This window comes from Mus caroli, unplaced genomic scaffold (genome assembly GCF_978045245.1).
Source record: "Mus caroli unplaced genomic scaffold, Mus_caroli_1 scaffold_13, whole genome shotgun sequence".
Classification (NCBI taxonomy): domain Eukaryota; kingdom Metazoa; phylum Chordata; class Mammalia; order Rodentia; family Muridae; genus Mus; species Mus caroli.
The window spans coordinates 88,851,098-88,870,883 of NW_028227268.1; the positions used below are offsets into that span (position 1 = coordinate 88,851,098).

A 19,786-nucleotide genomic window follows, 5' to 3' on the forward strand; every position below is an offset into this window, starting at 1 on the left:
TGTAAACGATATAAAGGCACACATCACCAAACTGAGCTTAGTTTCCTCATCTGTGAAATGGGAGTAATAATGTCCCCTGAAGCTAATAAAATCAGGATATGTGAAGTAGCTGTAAATGATATGGCCAGAGCAGAGCCTGACATACTGCAATCCTTTTGTATGTGTTAACCCCTACTCCTGCATTAACATTACTACCACTGATACTTTATGCTCTTTGAAGTGTTATGCTCTTAGGAATATGCCTTAGAGAGCTTTACATATCAGGCTACCTTCCAGCATTCTTCCATACAGAGGACTGAAATCCTCTTCTGTCGCTAGATAGCTTCTCCTTTTTCCTATTTCATGTGTGTTTTTGGAGTCCTTAGTATACAGTGTATTCCATTCATACCATGTTGATTACTACAAAGGTTTCTGAGGTAAATATGAGGTCAGATGGGGCCAAGATGCCCAGAAGTCCTGGGAATGCAGAGTCAGCAAAGAACCTGGACGTAAGGCAGGAGACTGATGTTCCCTCTGCCTCTTTGTGCCTGGAAAAGAGGTAAACATGTCACGGACTCTTGGCCTTCCTCTCACTCTGATTAGCTTCCCCTGAGCCCAGAGAACTCGGCTAGGAAGACCAGATCCTGCCAGGCAGCTCTGCCCAGCCTGTGTCCTTGACTGCTCACTTCCCTTCCACTTTTAGGTACATTTGAGTGCTAAGTGCTTGTTACCTGTTTGTCCACAGCTAGCATGAGAGTGTAGAAAATGGCAGAAATACAACCATAAGAGCAGAGCGTGCCTCTTGTTTAGCCAGAGGCAAGGGATGGGGATGAAACACAGTGTAAGGAAGACAAAAGCCACCACATCGTCCTGGATGAGGCATGACTGGCAGAGTCCTTTATGCCCAGCAAGAGCCGAAAATCAGCCATCATTAAAAGACCACCTGCCCTTGCCTGTGATACCCATGTCACTTCCCAGAGCTTAAGATCAGAGTTAGCGCTGCTGTGGAAGTAAATCACAGTTGTCACATGTGAGAAAGGAAACTCCAAATGCCGCATTGTCCTGGGCGTTCTGAAATGGAAGAGACAGAAGGGCAGAGTGGCCTGTCGCGTAGCCGGCAGGAGGAAGGATCAATAACCTTCAGCCAGAGTCTTCTCTCCTTTTTGGACATCTTTTCCCTTTCTGTTCCTCTCTGGTTCTCTCTACAGGGACATAATCCTGGCAGGGTGACCTACATAATGGATGAAACACAGATTGTGTTTTTCAAAGCAAAGCTCTAGAGTGCATCATCAACTGCAAGTCACTCCCCTATTCTCAAGCATTAGAGTGGTACCCCGCTGAAGAAGTATGTTCCCTACTCCCAGGATCACAGGCAAGTGTAGCAAACAGGTGCATGTTCAATACACAACACAGATTCGGCGCCACATGTTCGCCCAGACATTCAACCAAGATTGATTAAGTATTGACCATGTGCCAGATCCTGCTCTAGATGCTGAGAAAGGAATGGCAGCTAGATTAAAAGTCTGGCCAGCTAGCCCTGCCATTGCTTGACCAGTGGCTTTGTGTCCTTAGTAAATGATATCCCACATCATCAGCAATTTGAGACCTTGTCGCCAAAGCCAGTGGTTTGCTAGCTCATTGGGCACAGGTATCCAAACCCACACCTTGAGTCCCATTCTTCCACTGTTGCCAAGTATTGCACCCTAGTTTGTCTCGAGGGATGGAGGAGCCATCTGTGAGCATCCCTTGGACCTCCTTCTTCCCAGAGGAAACTGGGGAGTTGGATCCAGAGGCTGGGAACGGTCACCTCAGGCAACCTCTGCATTGCACCAAGGAAGGAATTTAAAGTAGTAAGTTGCAAACTCTCATTCTCAGCCCCTGTCACTGGAGGCATGCATGCTTGGTTGGTAGGGAACAGCCATTTCATATTCACAGTTCTTTTAGATCCTTAATAGCCTTGCCTTACCTACTGTGACAGAAAATTATCTTCATGATAGAGTACAAGATAGGGCCAAAGCAAATGAGTAATCCCTGCTCATGCTAAGAGTGCCTGCTGTCTGGCATAGAATATCCCATCCACCCACCCTCCCATTCTCCCACCCATACACCTACCCTCCCACCTACTCACCCACCTGCTCACCTACTTACCCACCCACTCACCTACTCACCCATCCATCCATTCATCCACCCATGTACCCAGCCAGCCAGCCAGCCTCCCACTCTAGTGCTAAATTCCAGTGACATGGCTAAACAGACTGAGACATAATCCCTGTGGAGCTCGCTTCCCAGAATTTAAGGCAAATGATCCAAGTATGCTTCTCACCTCTCACATAGCCCCTTTTCCAGGTCTCTGTCCATGCTATCTAATCACACATACATCACTGGCTGCTTCTTTCTCCTTCTGTGTGGAGTTTCTGACTGCCCAATCCAAAGCAAACTAGCAGTAATGAACTGCCTGCATTTCCCAAGATTCACAAATATCCCCAAACCTATTAGAAGTTATGTTTCTGAGTGAGTCTATCGTGTGCCCAGACCTGGCAGGCCCAGGAAGCAAAAAGCCAGAAAGCAGAATGCAAACCCTGTCTCCTCTGCTGGGCTTGAGTTGCTGCCCATCCCGGAGGCTGGAGCCAAAGGCTTTTGAGTTGAGTGCTCCTGGTTGACCTTGGGTAACTCTCTTTGTCCCCCAGGATTCAGCTCTATGTAGGAGTCATAATAATAGCCTAGCTGGGTGGCCATGCTAATACTAGGCCAGCCGTTAAAGGTGTGATTATACTCTGCAGGACCCAGTCTCTGCCCACTCTGCTCTTCTTCACTGAGAGCTTTGCCTGCTTCTCTTAGGGACAAATGCCTCTCACCTCCTCATCGGCACCTCCAGTGCTCCAGACATTGTACACCTTGCCCACAGCCTTGCTCTTCACTCCTTCCCTCGTGTACATCCAGGGAAGAATGCATCGTTATGTTTCTATGGAAACACAGCAGGGTTCTATTATAATCACTAGGATTTAGGGAGCTGCCCCTCCCCCATGTGTCTGCCCCCACTGGTCTTGACAGTTTAAGGGGATTGAAAGTGACTTTCTTTTCAAGGCCAAGCAAATAGCAGAGTATTGAGAAGTGTGTGTGCTTTGGAAAGAAATTGATTAATGTTTTTTAGGCCAAAGCAATTTATTAACATAAAGGAAAATTGTCACTTTTCTTCTTATTCACCCTTTGACAAACTACTGTTTAGTTTAGAGAGGAGAGGGGAGGACATTTTGCTTTGGTGGCAGCTGGCTTATAGATGGGGAGGGGCCATGTCCTGCCTCCCTCACATGCCTTTCATCTCAAGGCTGAGTGGACAAGAAGGGATGACAGCCCCTAGATTGTGTTCATCAACTTCCTGGAAAGAGGAATAAATGTGCAACATATTTGTTGTAAATTCTGGGCACACATCCCTTCTTTGAGGCTTGGGTCCTGGGTCTGAGTAAAACACTAATACCCTTGACTGCACCCTCCTTCTGTCCTTCCTCTTGTCTGTCTGTCCCTTATTGCCATACCATCACCCACCATTTCTGTTCCCTATAATCCATGTAGACTCCTAAAAAGAGAGCTAAGCACTGACAATCTAGTTTGGGCAGAATCCAGTGAGGAATAACTATTAGGCAAGAAGTTGTTACAATGTTGCATCCAGAATGAGAAGCACTATGATAACTGGGATCTGTCAGAATATGTGAAGGCCATCCTCTGGGGGTGTATAAGGTCAGGAATGCCCAGTTCCTGGGGAGCCTTAGTGCCCTTGACATCCAACAATGCATCCCAGAATGCTGCCTCAGTGAAATAGTAAAATAAAATATTGTGGGACAGATAACTAATCTAGCTTCCATCACCATGGTGGATGTAAAGCAGAAAAACATTCTAAGCCGGGCGGTGGTGGCGCATGCCTTTAATCCCAGCACTCGGGAGGCAGAGGCAGGCAGATTTCTGAGTTTGAGGCCAGCTTAGTCTACAAAGTGAGTTCCAGGACAGCCAGGGCTACACAGAGAAACCCTGTCTCGAAAAACAAAACAAAACAAAACAACAAAACAAAACAAAACAAAACAAAGAAAGAAAGAAAAAGAAAGAGAAAAAAGAAAAGAAAAGAAAAAACATTCTAGAAAGCAGAGCAGAGGGAGCCCTTGTGCCATGGCTTACCACGGTTGAAGTTACAGTAAGGAAAAGAGATGGCTTCATAGTTAGTTACACACATGGTTTTTATAAAGGACCTGAGTTCAGTTCCCACACAGGGCAACTCACAACCTCCTATATAACTCCAACTCCAGAGGATTCAGCGCCCTCTTCTGGCAGCCAGGGGCATCAGCACTCATGTGCACATACTCCCTATACAGAAACACACACATAATTAAAATAAATATTTGAAAAACTACAAGCTCATGACCAGACAACATCTCCAGGCTCTTGTGATCTTGGCTAGGTAAGCAGAAATTGGGTAAGCCAAAATGAAATACAGTGTTCAAAAGAGTGAGCTTCATTCTCAGATTAAATATTCACAAATCAGACACAGAGATTTATAGAACCAAATACAGAAAGGAGAAAGAGCTGGGCAGAGGCTCCTGACTTTATAGAACATCTTGAGCTTTGTAAAACTTCTGGTAATCCATTCTCATTTTGTTCTCAGCATGTCCTGGGAAGATGGGAAGGTTGTTAAGCCCCCTTAACTGATAAGCAAGTTAACAAAGGGAAAAATCGCCCTGAGCACTATGATCAGACCTAAACCTAGACTTTGCATCTAAGCCTGTGTAATTCAGGTTTTCATCTATTCAAAATCTACTGAACAGTAGTTGACTTAAATAAGAGATAAGCATTTCTCATTGTTCTGAACGTCTGGGAAATCCAAGAACAAAACTTCATCAGATTTGGTGTCTAGTGAGAGTCTGCATTCTGGTTCATAGGTGGCTGCCTTCTCCCTATAACTCTAAATGTTGGAAGGGGCCAGCAAGCTCTAGAGTCGTGTCTACAAGGACACTCATTTCATTCCTGAAGGCTGTATTCTTCTAATCCAATCATCTCCCACTTTCAAATTGCCATGAAATGTGATGACAAGATTTAACCTGTGGATTTGAGAAGGCACACATATCTAGCCTATAACACCTGCCTTCCTGGCCATTGCACTTGATCTCTAACAAGGGAATATCTCCACATAAAGGTTATGTTCTGGGGAGAAGCAATGAGTGCCTAAACCCTGTTAGGTTAGAATATGTAATAATTTAAATGTACAATAATGGTGACTATTACTTAAGGTAACATTCCCTATCATAATTCTCATAGATAAACAATATTATCTTCACTTATCAATTGAAGAGACTAAAGCAGTGGGGATAAATGTTCTTCCAAGGATTTGGATTGGACCATGACTCTAACCCTAAAGGTCATACACCAGTACACACTCTGCACTGAAGGAACATGCTTCCATGGACCCAGGGAAGAGCTAGATGGAAGACGGTGTGTAGATGTGGGGTAGGGTGGAAACAAAGACCTGTCTTCTGTGTGACTCACACCCCCACCAATCCTCTGTTGAATCAGACTCCAGCTGAGGGTGGTCCCTACACCTGAGCTGACTTTCTATCTGGCCATACTCTTTCTAGACTTCGGAGAAGCCTTGACCATGAGCAATAGATGCAAAAAGGATGTTAACCATTAGGAGACAACTTAGATAAGTTTATACCTAGCTACCCTTAGGTCTTGGGTCTTGGCTACTGATGGCCTCTCCAGTGGCCCTTGGCCCTTCCTTCTTAAAAAGCGGTTCTCACTGCTTTGTAGAGAAGAGTCCCTGTCTTTGCCTACACCAAGAACAAGCTGGACTCCACAGTGTCTCCCTGAAGACAGGACACCTTCAGATTCATCTCCGCTCCTTTCTTACCTCTCCTGGGAGCACACTATAGTCCCTCTCCACCAAATCAGAGTGTACCACATATGATTAGCCTCTGGCAGCTTTCCTTTCCAGAGAATCTGCCATGGGAATTGCTGAGCCTAGGGAGGGCAGTTGGCCCTAGGGAGGGCAAATCACATCACTTTGGGGAACAATCATAGTTCAGAAAAATAATCTTAGTGTGTATGTTCCCAACGCCAGCACTGCTTCAAGTGGTAAGTGTTTTCCAAACTTTCTCTCTGTGACTGCTTTGCTTATTATTTATAGGTTATAAGTTTGGATGTCACAACTTAGAGCCATTTCTAACTGTCAAACGCAACCCCTTTGGCACATCTGTCTGCTGATGGCCCCCAGAGGGTCACAGATGGTTCTCAGGGCACACAGAAAAACATAGTCAAGCTGGAGAACAACCCTCCCCAGCAAGACGATTCCTAAGCTCTCTGAAAGGGTTGACTGTTTCTTAGAAACGTATTAACTGATGAAGAAAGGTCAGAAGGGACTAGGAGACAGGAAAGTCTTCTGCAAGTAGGCACGGAAGCTTGAGCCCTGGCACACTAGGATCAACTCAACCTCTCCAAGGCTTAGTTTTCTCATCTGCACAATGGGAGTAATAATCCTGCCACCTGGAGTCTGAAATAAGCTATGCACATAGTGTTGATTTAGCAAAATGCCTGGCACAGTAGCTTGTTTAATGGGTGGTAATGATTTTTCTATGAACTGACAAGGAAAGGCGCTGGGGGTGTCACTTGTGGCCTGTGTGCTGCAGCGCCTTCTTGTTAGTCTTGTGTGAAACTCAATGGGCTTGACTTTATATTTATGGCATGTTTTACCCTCTTTAGCCATTAATGCATTATAGCAGGCTTCACTTTTTATTGCAGATAAATTGCTGTTGCAATAAATCTTTCTCCTTTCCCCTTACACTGTGAGAGAGAAGAAGAAAGGGGTGGAGCTACAGAGAGAGGCAGGAAGTAAGGACAAATAAATGACTTGGATATCAACCTGTTGGCCCTTGAGAAACTATCTCCTGTACCCCAAACCTTACGACTGTCTCTCAAAGAGAGTGTTCAAGCCATGCATCTGGCTAGTAGCCAGTGAAGCTAGCTGTTGTTCGTGGTCACTCTCGAATTGAGAGTGTGGCTCAGACTGTACTGGAATTTAATGAGGCCTAGAGATACACCTGTGATTTCCAGGAAGGACAGATCTGTTGTAAGCATTAGAAATCTCTATCCTTGCTGATTTCATAGCTGTCTAGAGGAGGGGAAAGTTGTAGTTCTGTTTACCTGCCTCCATGCTGGGAAAGCCTGAACAACCGACAAAAGGAAAAAAATACTAAATAATTTAATGGGAGAGTTGGTTGCTAAGCCCGCAGGGCTGAGGCATACTGCAGGTTCTAGAGAAATGCCTTTTTCTCTGATGATGCAATCTCTTAAGCAGAAGTCAAGATGGGGGCCCAGTAGCCAAAAAGCTTAAATCATTGAAAGAAACTCAAGAAAGGGTCCCCAACACCACCAACTGCTCTCCGAGGCTCTCTTTGCTTTGTAAAATGAGCCTTCTTTTTTTTCCTGCAGGGTGCATAGCTGTGAGGCTGTGACCTGTGCCCCAGGGTGTCTCTTTGTCAAGTATTGTCACTATCAAAACCAAGAGGAGAAGCCCCCCCCCCCCCCCCCCCCCCCCGGGAAGAGCTGATAGGTACAAAGGAAAGCTCCTGCAGGGATCTCCTTTTGAATATCTGCCCAGTTCCAATTGTGGTTCAGATGGACTTTGCCAGTGAGGATGATGTCAGTAATTAAAATTAACAGAATTAAAGCATCTAGTGGTCTTCGGAATTTGGAGGGCTGAGGGGGGTAACGGAAGCTTCCCGTGTGGCACTTAGCATCATATGATCATCAGCTCAGTGCATAGGGTGATCACCCTCCTCCCCTGAAGGGGAACCATAGTTATGAAGGTCAGTGATTGGCACACCCACCCGATCAGGAACCTGCTGTGAATTCTCTAAGACTGCATCAGCCTTTGTGCTCTTTGCTGAGAAGCAGGCTTGGGCTTTCTTTGCTCTTACCTTTAATTACAGGAAAAATGTCAGCCTGGTTTGCCAATGGTTCCTCATCTCAGAAGTGAGACTTCAGGTGATTCCCCTAAGCAATGTGTAATTCAAGGCAACCCCCCCCCCCAGGCATAGGAAGACACTCTCATTCCAAGAACAATACTCTCTCCTTCCCTCCCCTCTACCTCCATTCTCAGGGTGCCTTACCGAATGTGAGGAGGTCTATTGAACATCTAATCCTCAAATCAAAGCCAAGCAGAAGGGGAACTTAGCCTTCTGAAGATGTATTACAAAGAAGTGCTAGCTTTTCGGGCTGTTTTATGAGGGAAACAATTCCATTCCTGGATAAGATAGTCCTAAATCTAGGAAATCAGTCATTTATTCTTTTCAAGGTTCTCTAATTTCACCTCATTTAGAGGTCCTTAAACCTTTCCAAAGACACTGTTATGAATCCCTCAGAGGCAGTAAGGAATGAGCCAGCCTATGCCGCAGAGAGAGATGAGCTTCCGAAGCAGATGGGCCGTGGCCATATTCTGAGAACCCCACCTTTAGTGCATCTTCAGTGCAGAGTCTCACAGTGTTGTTGCCTGAGTAGAACTCGGCCATGACATAACTTTTGACCAAGCTATCAAAGGGGTCTGGTCTCTGAAAACAGCGTGCTCTGGACCTGGCTTGCTGGAAGCCAGAGAACAACAGATCTTCATGCGAGTCCTGTTTCAATGTCTGGTACCCAGATAACGTTAGGTAAGCATCTTTCTTCTCTGCAGCCTCGATTGCTTAAGTTGAATATTGTACAAATGCCAGGTTCTGCCACAGCCCCAGTTTTCCCATCTGTAGACTGAGGGCACTTTAATGTAGCCTATGTATTATGAGGATTCAGTGCAATGGGGGCAGACATTTTGCCTTGCAAGTGTTAGATATTCAGGGGTTGGCGGCTTACTTACTGGTAGCTCTTCTTTATTTTTTCCCCTTAACTTTCTTCTCAGTAGATTGGTCCTCAGCTATTGAATTTATAAAAGTTACCAAATAAAGTCCTAGAGACTGACCTTCAATGAGACTTGCAGACTTTCTATATTATTACAAGTCTAATGGGAAAGGCGTGGCTCCTATTGCCACTGATCAAATGCCAAGGAATTTCATGGCTTGAAGAAACATTCATGATTTACACTCTTCTTGCTCTGGAGGAGCAGAGCCCTCCATCACTCTAGCTGGAGGTGTGGACTTGACATTTCAAATGGAAGCTCTGTGAGGAGACACATTGCCTACCTGCTCCTACCTACACAAAATCTATAGTTTGAGGAGGCTGCACACATTCCTCTTTATCCTCAGGAAGACCTCTGTGTGACATTCAGGCCAAATCTCAAGATTTGAACTTAGTCACAGTTAAAATGTTCCTTTTCCCAGATAAGGTTGCACCCTGCCAGGGTCCAGGAATTACTATGTGGATACTGAGGCATCTATCCATCATCCTGGTGAGCCCACAGCTCTAATGCTTCAGCCATCATTAAGATTACCCAGATGTCAGAGCCAGGGTACTTTGGCCTAGGGGAGTTCTGTGGCTCTCTCCAATCAAGTCTGTCCTCCCCTCCAGAGCTGGCACAAAAGTCCGGAATGGTAATGCCAGACAGCCATGAAGAACAGGATCTCAATGTCCTGTGAAAGTGCAGCAGCTGTCTGAGTCATCTGAGGAAGGTTTGATTAGGTTCCATCTCATTGAAAGTGTACATTGTTCCAAGTATTTGAAACTGACAATCCATGGGCTACATCTAGTCTTTATTTGATTCAGCTCAAAGGACCTGCTATATAGAAGTCCTTCATTCCTAATAGGAACATTTGATTATTACAAGCTCCCGAGCCCCCATCCAAAGTGGGGTTGCACACAAGTGGCATCCATGACTTTATTCTGGAGTGATGCATACAGCTGCCTCAAGCCCTCCTCAATAAAGTCACACTTTTCTTTTGTAAGCATCAATTAAGTGCCAATTGTGTATTTCACACTGGCCTGTGATACATTAGTATTCGTGTTATAACAGAGGGATGAACATGCTTTTGGGGCCTTTTTTGTGTCTTCTTGGGAAGAGCTGGATTTCCTGGTAAGATAAAAAGAATGTTGACAAAGGATCATGGTGCAAGAGTTTATTCTGGAAATGTGTGGTGACCCATGCAGAGGGGCCCACACAGCTCTGTGGCTGAAGAGGAACTAAGGACACTATAGGTGAAAGGCTTTAGCCTCATGTTCAAGGGGCCTTGAAAAGTCAGCTAAAGGAAAGCAGAGCCAGGACAAGATTGTTTAACATGGGCAGATTCTATTTTCAGGTATAATTTGGCAGAGTGCATAGAGGGATGCTCAGGATAGGACAAAAACACCTGCTGGAAAGAGGGCCAACCAAAGTGACGGTGTTAGGGGCTACTGTGGATCTGTAGTATGTGAGACCTCCAGGGAGATCTTTAGGTCATTGGGAGGTTATTCTTGCAGACAATTATGAACTGGAGTCCTAATCCCTCCTTGCATCCTTGTTTGTGATGTAAGTCGGTCGCTTCACCTTGGATTTCTACTGAGATGTGCTGGCATTCTTGAGGCTGGAAGCAACGGGGCTGCCAAGTTTGTAATGAAACCTTTAGAACCATGACATAAGTAATCCTTTTTTCCTTTCTATAAGTTAGTTGTGTCAGTTCAGAAACAGGGAATGGATGGGTGTTAAGCATTACTTGAAAATCAAGTGTATGTCTCTGTCTGTCTGTCTGTCTGTCTGTCTCTCTCTCTTTCTCTCTCTCTCTCTCTCTCTCTCTCTCTCTCTGTGTGTGTGTGTGTGTGTGTGTGTGTGTGTGTGAAACATACATATACCTACATTAAAAAAAGAAGTAAGGAAAAGTGTGACACAGGATTAAATCCATGAGTGCCACTAAAGGGACTGAAAGAGACTAAGTCTGAGGTATTGGACAAACAGCTCCTAAACAATTTTTCCCCTCTTCTCCATTGCACTTTTCAGACAGTCCATAGCCAGCTTCCTCACTGACCCATCAGCCTGCACATTATTCCAATTTCCTAAGGAATGTGCTTGGATGGAGATGGACCACCCCTCCACCTCTGGGGAAAAGCCCCATTATTTTCTCAAACTCTTAGAGACGTTTTACAGCTTAAATCCACTAGATTCCCTGCTCTGCCCCTGGGTGCTATATCCATAAAAAAAAATGCATGAGCCATGGAACCAAAGTCCTCCAAAGAGGCTCAGCTGACTATTTTTAGATGAGTGTGAACATGATGTAGCTGGAGGAACAGGGGGCGGGGTGAAGGGAGGAGGAAGCATGTGTCTCCCAGAAGAAAAGGGGGGCTGCACTGTTTTCTAAACTTCAGTAAGAGATTTACCTCCTCTCTGGTGCACCCCCCCCCAAACACACCACTCCCCCCACCCCACACACTGGTCTTGAACTTGCAGCAATCCCCCTGCCTTTAACTACCAAGTGCTGGGAAAACAGGCATGTCCTGCCACACCTTGATATTCTTGTGTTTTTTTATGAGATTCTCCCACGCCCATCTCACAATTTTTTTACTTAACCTTTTCTGTTCAAAATCAGCCTACTTTTTAAATTTAAACAAGTGTACAAACCAAGCACAATAATTTTAGAAAGGGGGGCTGGTATCACTCATCATGAATATTTAAGAGGATTAGTTTTATACGTTAAAAGCTTTAGCAGAAACGCTTAAAATGACTACAATCTGGGTAGATACTGTTGCTTGCCCATGGCTATGAACCTGAGATCGGTTCCCTCTTTACAAAGAAATATGATAAGCAAGTGCTGGGAAGGGTTGAAAGATACTGTGGCAAGGAGCACAGATTTTCCCTTGGAGGTAATCAGAAGGATTGAAATGCAATTGAAAGGAGAACACGTTTCTCACTAAGTAATTCTGTGTTATTTATTCTTGGGAACCACCAGCAGCATTCATGCAACTCTTTGGGTAAATTGACCTGGGATTAATGCTAAGGAAAGTGAATGGAAACTGAACAGGCTAGAAGCTGCTTAAGCTGGGGTATAGCCAATTCTCACCCCTCCCGTGGGAGTTTAGTTAGGAAAAAACCAGAGAACAGTGCTGAGGACATACATAGCTCCCGTGCTTGCGGGGACTATGAAGCCCTGTGTCTAATCCCCAGTACTGCAAAACCACAACCCCTGCCCCTGCAAAAACAAAACAAGCAAACAAATAAAAAGCCACAAACCCCAACAGAACAAAACAAAAACTCACATACACACACACACACACACAAGACAACAACTACGCTACCACCACCACCACCCCCAAACTTAAAGTCACTCTCCTTGGAGTATTGAGTTTCTGGAAGCTCTGAAGAGCCATGCCTAGGTTATTATTGGGGCATCAGTGTAGATGCTGTGCTCCTTGGTGGTTTATCTAAGAGATTCCTGGCACGAAGAGGAAGCCAAGGAGGCTTGGAGGGTCAGAGAGAACGGGCTGCTTAGAACCAGTGACCTCAGTGTTTTGACAGGAGCTGGAAGCACAGCCGTAGCCCAGGGCTGGTGAGGTGAGGCCTGCGGTCACCACCACTTAGCAAACCTTATGTGCTGCTAACTTAGCAGCGTCTCCAGGGAAGAAAAGCTCGTGAGCAATCCATCATGTACCATGTGCTTTATGTACAGCGACGGGCGCTGGACCCATCCGTCATCAGGGAGAGAGACCACAGCCTGCGGACGGGTATTTCACATCACTTGCTCATTAGCTTCTAAGATCTGACTTTCCAGGACACAAGTTTGAAGTCATTTGAATTTTTTTTCTTAAATGACAGCTCTCATCTCACTGTTGTCATGACAGGATGCTGTTTCTGATCTTTCTGCTTTCATCAAATTAATTGCCCGTTCTTTTGCTGTGGTTTAGAAGCAAGGATACAGGTTGTGTCTGATATGACGATCTGGCTTTGAGTGACAACCAGAGCTGTGTGTTGTGAGGGGAAGATACAAATAATGCACGCTGGCGTGGCATGGGAGGAGAGCAGGAGGTCTGCCATACCAGCTGGGATGTAACTGCCTTTAGAATGCTTGCTTGGGATGTTTGAAGTAAGGGTTAGAAAAGCGCAAACATTCTCCGACTCTGGAAGGACGCAGTTTAACCAAATATTGTCACTGTTAATTCAGCTTAGAATAACATAATGTCAGAACTATAAGGCACCGTTGGGACCATCTAATTAAAGCAACTCATTTCTCCAATAAGGAAACTCAGAAGCCAGAAATGACTTGCTCAGGGGAAGGTCATGAAATTCACATTAGATTGGAAAATAACTACGTGCCCTTTTTACAAACATAAGCCATTTAAAAAAATGGAAATAATAGATAATGCATAACCTGGGTATTTGAAAGAAGATTATCTAAAATGTAGATGTTGGTTCAAGTCAACTCTTCCTGCTTTTGATAAATAGTTGTTTTTTTTTTAATCCTGCTTTTTGTCTAGACACGTAATAATTTTTTGATCCTTTGTGATGTAGAAATTTGCTTAAGACAGGAGATTAAAAATAAAGAGCAGTGACTGATGGGACTTCCTGTTTCGCTTGCCAGTGCTGCAGGCCTTTCTTGAGAGTCCTCTCTTTGGGGAGGTAGGGAGGGACTTTTCTTTGAGATATAAAGGTGTGCTTTTAGCTTTTGGGGTACTTTGTAAGTAGTCTAGAGCCTCCCATTATTTGTAGGTGTGTTGTCTTCCATGTAGGGAGCCCACGGGTCATTGAGAAATGCTCAGGGCCCTGCCTACTACCTGGTGTTCAGGTACACAATGCTCATTAGGATGAGATCTCCCGCTACTAGACTGAGAAGGAGCAGCTCAGAACACAGGCGGCACTGTGGAGCACTGGTTTCCACAGGCCCTTGCTCTCTTTTCAAAGAGGAATGTCATGCAGAAAAATAGAAAGAAACCATACTCTTTTGTCAGACAAAATTCAAGGTCATCAACCAAAATGAGTGCTCTGGTGTATTTCCACTGTGCTGCCAAGTGGGTTTCCACTGAAGGGACACCGATCTCTCTAGCAATGGCAACAGTGAGCTGAAGTGTGTGTGCAGAAGCCTGCAGTCTCCACGGGCATCCACAGACATGTGGAAAACACTTGTTTTCTTGGCCAGTCTGAATAGAGGTCATTGTCCCTATTCCACATATAAGGAAACTGAAGCATATCAGATTTGAAAATTCAAACACAGGTCTAATAATTGACTTTACTGCAACCTTGTCTTGTACTGGGAAGAAATGTATTTATCAGTGCACACCAAGCTCTCATAGTTACTGACACATAAGAGATGTAATTTAGGAGATTCAGTGAAGAGGCTGAGAGATATGGTAACTAGGATTGGAAAGGTCTGGATATGAGTCCCGATTCTGGCCCCTTCTGCTCTCAAGATATTCTTCATGAATTGAGCAAACCTCGAAACTTCCTGAACCTCCCACCAAGTAACAGAGGTAAGATACAGATGTTGATGCAGAGGTGATGGGTACCTGCTCCATATCAGGGTTGCCTATTGCATCAGAGGATTTGCTCCTAGACCTTGTGGATAAGAACCAAAAAAAAACATTGCACAGACACTTTCTGTTTATAGGCTCAGGTGCTAGGCTCTGCCTTTCCCCGCTCTCTATCCTTGAGACAGTCGGCTAGTGTGCTCTATGGGCCGGAGGCGTCCTGCTCTGCAGAGCAGCTCACTGTTTGGACCGGTACCTGTATATGATGCATGCTGTGTTCTGGCAGGTGCTGCAGTTGTTGAGATCTTGGCCAGTCCGATAGAAGTTCCGCCTATAAGAGAACACATTCAGGATAAATGCACAGGCAAAAGCCACATGAGACACACAGTCTACCATCTCACCATCGTCCCCACAACTCATGAAGATACAAGGAAAATGGTGGCTGAGAGGCTGACAAGGGAACCTCCCACTCCTAGGGTACTTGGTATATGTTTAATGGGCTTCAAATGTCACGTGTTTTCCTGCTTGTGGCCCTGAAAGGACCTCTGTAAGTCGGTAGCAGATTAATGTGGAGAATCCTGATCTCTATGCTTGCTGGTTCTGTCATCCCACTCCCCTCAGGTGGTCTCCAATGGTCCTCAGTAGCCACCACCGCCAGCTGTCACTTTCTTTCCAACCTCGCTTGACGAGCTTCAACCATTGCTTTTCTGTTGTCGTTTAGAGACTTTCTAGACTCAAGGACAGTCTACCCATCAACAAATACTGCCTGTTGCTCTACATACCAGCACTGAGCCCACCATTTGGGTCTGTATGCTGTGGTTTCTCTCAGAACTGTAGCCCCATTTTCATGTAACTGATTGCTCCGTGGAGAGGAAACCTTGCTTAGTGGGCCCCGAAAGTCTTTCACGGCAACACACAACGCACACACAAAATTAAAGGGAAATGTGTGAGCTAACTCAGAGGGCAGGAAGTCCCTGCCTGCTATCATCCCCCATCAGTTATCAACTAGACCCTCATCTTTAGATATGCCATTTTTTTTTAATCCTGGAGTTCCTTAATCCCTTTCCCCAACTGCTAAAACCCCAAAACAATAGTGGGTTAGCCATGGGAGTCTGTCTGAAGCTGCCAAAACTGGGGATTAGCAAATTCTATACAAAGCAAGTGGGGTGGGGTGGCATTAGTTAGCATCTAGGTAAACAACGGAGCATGAACTTTTTTTGGGGGAGACCTTGCTTTCTCATTCTTTCCCTTCCCAGAAAACAACTTGGCTCAGTGGTTTTTCAACAGTAAAGAAATTCACCTTACCCTTCAGTGAGAGCGTGAGCTTTCTCCAGATCCTGAATCACATTCAATAGGACTTTAATTTTCTCTTGGTTTGAGTGCAGCGATTCCTCTACTGATTGCAGCCGGCCTTGGAGGTCACAGAGCTCTCCCTGCGCCAGGTGACTGTGATTACCCCCACCTATCTCCCTGCTGCTCTGAGCTCTGTTCTCCTGCCTTGGAATCGAGGCAGGGAGGCGCTCACTTCCAACACCAGTCTGAAGCTCCGGGGTGTCTGACTGGCTGGGGAGCTTTGTCACATGTTCCCAGCACACAGGGACAGACTTGGATGCACTGCTACATCTGAGTGACTCCAGGTCCTGGTGATTGTCACCTGATGCTGGGCAATCAGAAGATCTTCCTAGGTGGACTGGCTGGCTATGGGAGCCTGGCTCAGGTGAACTGTGAGTCCGTGGTGGTGAGGGAACACACATCTTCTTTGACTGAGATGATGGAAGGCCAAGGTCTTTGTCATCAGGGTTGTCTTTGGGCAAAAGCAATTCGGGTGTGAGTTTTTCTGTGCCCGGCATATTACTGGCACTGCTATTGGTATTTGAGCATTGGGGCATTCTTTCCAGCTCTGACGTCATCGCTCTTTGACCATCCCCTGGACACATGGAGATCAAAGCAGGTGTAGAGTTGCTCTCTTCAGCTGAACTTTCTGGACTGAGAGCCGACTCTCTAGCTTCCCAGGTTGGACTGTGACAAATATCATCTGGAACCTGAATGGCAGCTGTGGCTTTCTCTGAGGACATCCAAGTCCCAGATTCTAAGCAGAAGCTGACAGGCCCATTGCTTTGCACCTTGGGCATCCTAGGGAGTAATGGGTGGGGGATTTTGAGCCTGCGAGGGCCATCCTCAAGATGCTGAGCCAGCCTCAGGAAGGCAAGGTCAGAGGACACAATATCCTGTTCAGATAGGTTGCCGTTGACCTGGATGGCACTTGGGGATGCTGTTGGCATTTCCACCAGGGACTTGCTAGTCGTGAGTTTCTTCCTTTTGAAAACGGGGAAATGCTTCCTGAGACTGGGGGAGGTCTGGATAGAGATGCTGCGGAATCCTCCTGCCTTGTGGGACCTGGGGAAAGACAGCGAGTAGGTGGTAGGATGATGGTGCCTGGAGGCCTGGGTCTTCCCCATTACACCTGGGTCTTCCGGGGTTTGGGTGTTGACCTCGGTCACGCCAGTTGGATTCTTAATGTTGCCATCTTCCTTGAATCGCACTTGCTGCGATTTGCTCCGGCGGTGGTGTGGTTGTTTCACAAGCTCCACAGACTCAAGGCTGCTTCGCTTTAGGAGCACAGGCCTCACTTTCATACTTTGCTGGGCCATGGAGCCTCACTGAGAAGAACCGCACGCTTGTCCTGGGCACATCTCCCTTAGGTCTTTAGAGCAGTGTATAATGATGGAGACAAGGAGGATGGCCAAGCACGATGTAGTGGTTCTCTCCTCTTAATACAGGAAGCCCTGCCGGCCATTCCCAGCCTGACTGGTCTGCTTAGGAGCTGTCTGGAGTGCTTCCCCCGCAGTTGAAATATTATGCCACTGCAATAATCATAAGTGCTGAACAGATCATCAGTGAGTTAGGCTAATTATGAAACATCTGACCTACCAAGAGAACCGATGGGTTCATCTGTCAGTGGGTTCCAAGGAGCAGTTCTGATCCTAGAAGTTCCCTGTCTTGAGCAAAAACACAATAAATGTACCATTTGGTGGATAGTGCCACGCTGGGAATGTGTGAACTCCAAGAGGAACCTGCTATGTCTAAACCATATGGCTGCTTTCCCCAGAGCATCAAATTACAGTGCAAGGCTATGGGAACCTTAAACACATCTTGCCATGGCACGTAAATGGGAAGAGTAAGAGATGACCTGGGGCTTTCCTACTTTGATGGCACATGAAGTTCCCAAGGGAACTTCTCCACTCATGTCAATCAGAAATTTCTCCATTGAGGCCATTGTTCTCGTCCATGTTGCTTCTCTGTGTTTCAGTGAGGGAAACTTAATTCCTTAAATAGCCTCATAAAACCCAGAAGAGAATGACTAGGGCAGAATCGAGGCATGGGGGAGACTCAGGGGGCAGGGCTCTGTGTTGCAGGCTTGGCTGAAATCCACATATGAGGAGTGAGCCACACCCACAGCCTTTATTTGGAGGTGTTCAGCTGAGAACCACAGTTACTGCATCAGTGGGGCAAGCTTTGGAGACCAGACAGCCTTTAAGAGCAGTGAGAAAGTGCCTGCAAAGGGAGAAACCACAGTCACCAAGGTCTAGCCTCTTAGTTGAGTTTCCATTGAGTGAGAGTTAGCAATTCAGCCTGTCATTGCTGCCGTCTCTCGGTCCCCATAGTGAGCAAGGTGCCCTTGGGGTGCAGGGCCTCCGAACAAAATTCCTGTCTTCCTAAATCTATTCTTCACCTTTCAGTCACCACCCAGCCAACTGTCTGTGAACACCCACCTCAAATAGTGCTTCTTTAAGGAGCCATGACAAGGACTTCCTCCTTAGCTACATCCCTAATACACACATCAGGACTTACATCTGAGATTTCCATGATAGTATTTGTCAAGTATTCATTGCACCTTTTTAATTTTATTTATTTATTTATTTTTATTTTTTGATAACCCCAGAGGGACAGATAGAGTCCTTCCATAGATGACTGGTTAAGCAAGCCATGTGACATCCAACATGTGAAATACTTCTCAACAATAAAAAAGAAGAAAATATTGGCATTCATCACCCGGACTGAGTAGTAAAAACATCTCAAAAAAATATCTCAAAAGATTGCTTTGCATGATTTCATTTGCACAGACTTCTTGAAAGTAAAACAGAATTTTAATAGACAGTGTATTCATTGCTGCCAGGGAGTTGGAATGAGGGAAAATGGCTATGACTATAAAATGATATCACAAGAGATCTCTACTACCATATCCTTTAGGATACAAGTCCAGCTGTCATTAAATAATCATTTGTGTGCACACTTGCTTAACATGTATTGCTCATTACTCTGTAACTAGAGAGGATGCAGCCAGAGCTTTTGCATTCTGTGCTTGGGTTTCCAGCCCTCCTTGGGCCTCCCTGTAGATGCTTGATGAACAGGTGATGAAAGGATGGATGGCTGTGTGGAGGGCAGGTCCACAGGAAGCAGAGGAGAGCCTGGGCATAGGCAGGACAGGTAGAGGTCTTGGGTGTCCTGCAGGGACCAGAGAACCCGTGGCTTTTCCCAGCTCTGACTGACATTTACTTAAGGACACGCTTCCACTCTAACATCTTCATTTTTATTGCTTTCAAGGAGATAAATGTGCACAAAATTCTCTGAGGAGCCTGTTCCTTGCAAGAATAACAGCCACCATTTATTGAGCACTTATTTTTACCATGCCAAGGGCTTTCTACACATTAATCATAACAACTCCCATTTACGGAGTAGCCACTAATGTGACAGGGTGCAGTGCCAGGCACTTTGTAAGTCTGAACTCATTCGCTCATCAAGAAACCTACACATGGCTTCTGTTCCTCCCATTTTACAGTTGAGGACACTGAGGCTCAGAAAGGTTCAGCAACACTTCTAAAGACAAACAGCTAGTGATAGAGCCAGGCTCGGATCCTAAACTGTGTCCAACTCCAACTTCGGCTCTTTAATACTGCCCCCACTATCTTTCCAGTATAGAATTATCTCATTTAATCCTTACAACAGATGGATGGTGTGTCAACCCAACTGATGAGAAAACCCAAGGCTCACCGAATGTCACGGAGATATTATTTGAATCTGAGTATATGCAGTTTCACGTCAGGAAGCTTTGGCTCTGTCCTCCTAGTATCTGCCTGGGGTATGGACAAATGCTGGCAGTGGTTTGAAAAACTTGCTCCAGGTATGGGAGATGTGAGGGACTGTCTGGACTTAGCCTTTTCAGAACAAAGCGAGCCAGAGAGACGTGGAGTAACATGTGTTTATAGCCTGCCTGGATCTACCAAGAGATCTTAAAAGAAAGCAACAAATTCACCTCCCTTCCTAGCACTTGGGGATCTTAGAGTGAACTGCGTGGTCCCCATCTTAGTAAGCAGACCCAAACTCTTGGCTTCTCTAGCAATAAATAGTTCTTCTGCTC

The 19,786-nt window shown here is 45.6% G+C and overlaps 2 protein-coding genes across 2 annotated transcripts in view; one reads left to right on the forward strand and one right to left on the reverse strand.

Annotated features, from left to right (window-relative positions):
- Positions 1–19,786, forward strand: part of Dock2 (dedicator of cytokinesis 2) — a 444,551-nt gene that overhangs the window by 252,460 nt on the left and 172,305 nt on the right. The gene's annotated exons all lie outside the window — the stretch shown is intronic.
- The window catches only part of Insyn2b (inhibitory synaptic factor family member 2B), a 104,188-nt gene that overhangs the window by 944 nt on the left and 83,458 nt on the right, over positions 1–19,786 (reverse strand). Inside the window, exons 2-3 of the mRNA XM_029483629.2 lie at positions 15,673–17,922; positions 14,624–14,698 (exon numbers count right to left, since the gene is read on the reverse strand). Coding sequence (XP_029339489.1) covers positions 14,624–14,698; positions 15,673–17,018 — 1,421 coding nt within the window. The 5' untranslated portion in view covers positions 17,019–17,922. The remainder of the gene's footprint in view (positions 1–14,623; positions 14,699–15,672; positions 17,923–19,786) is intronic.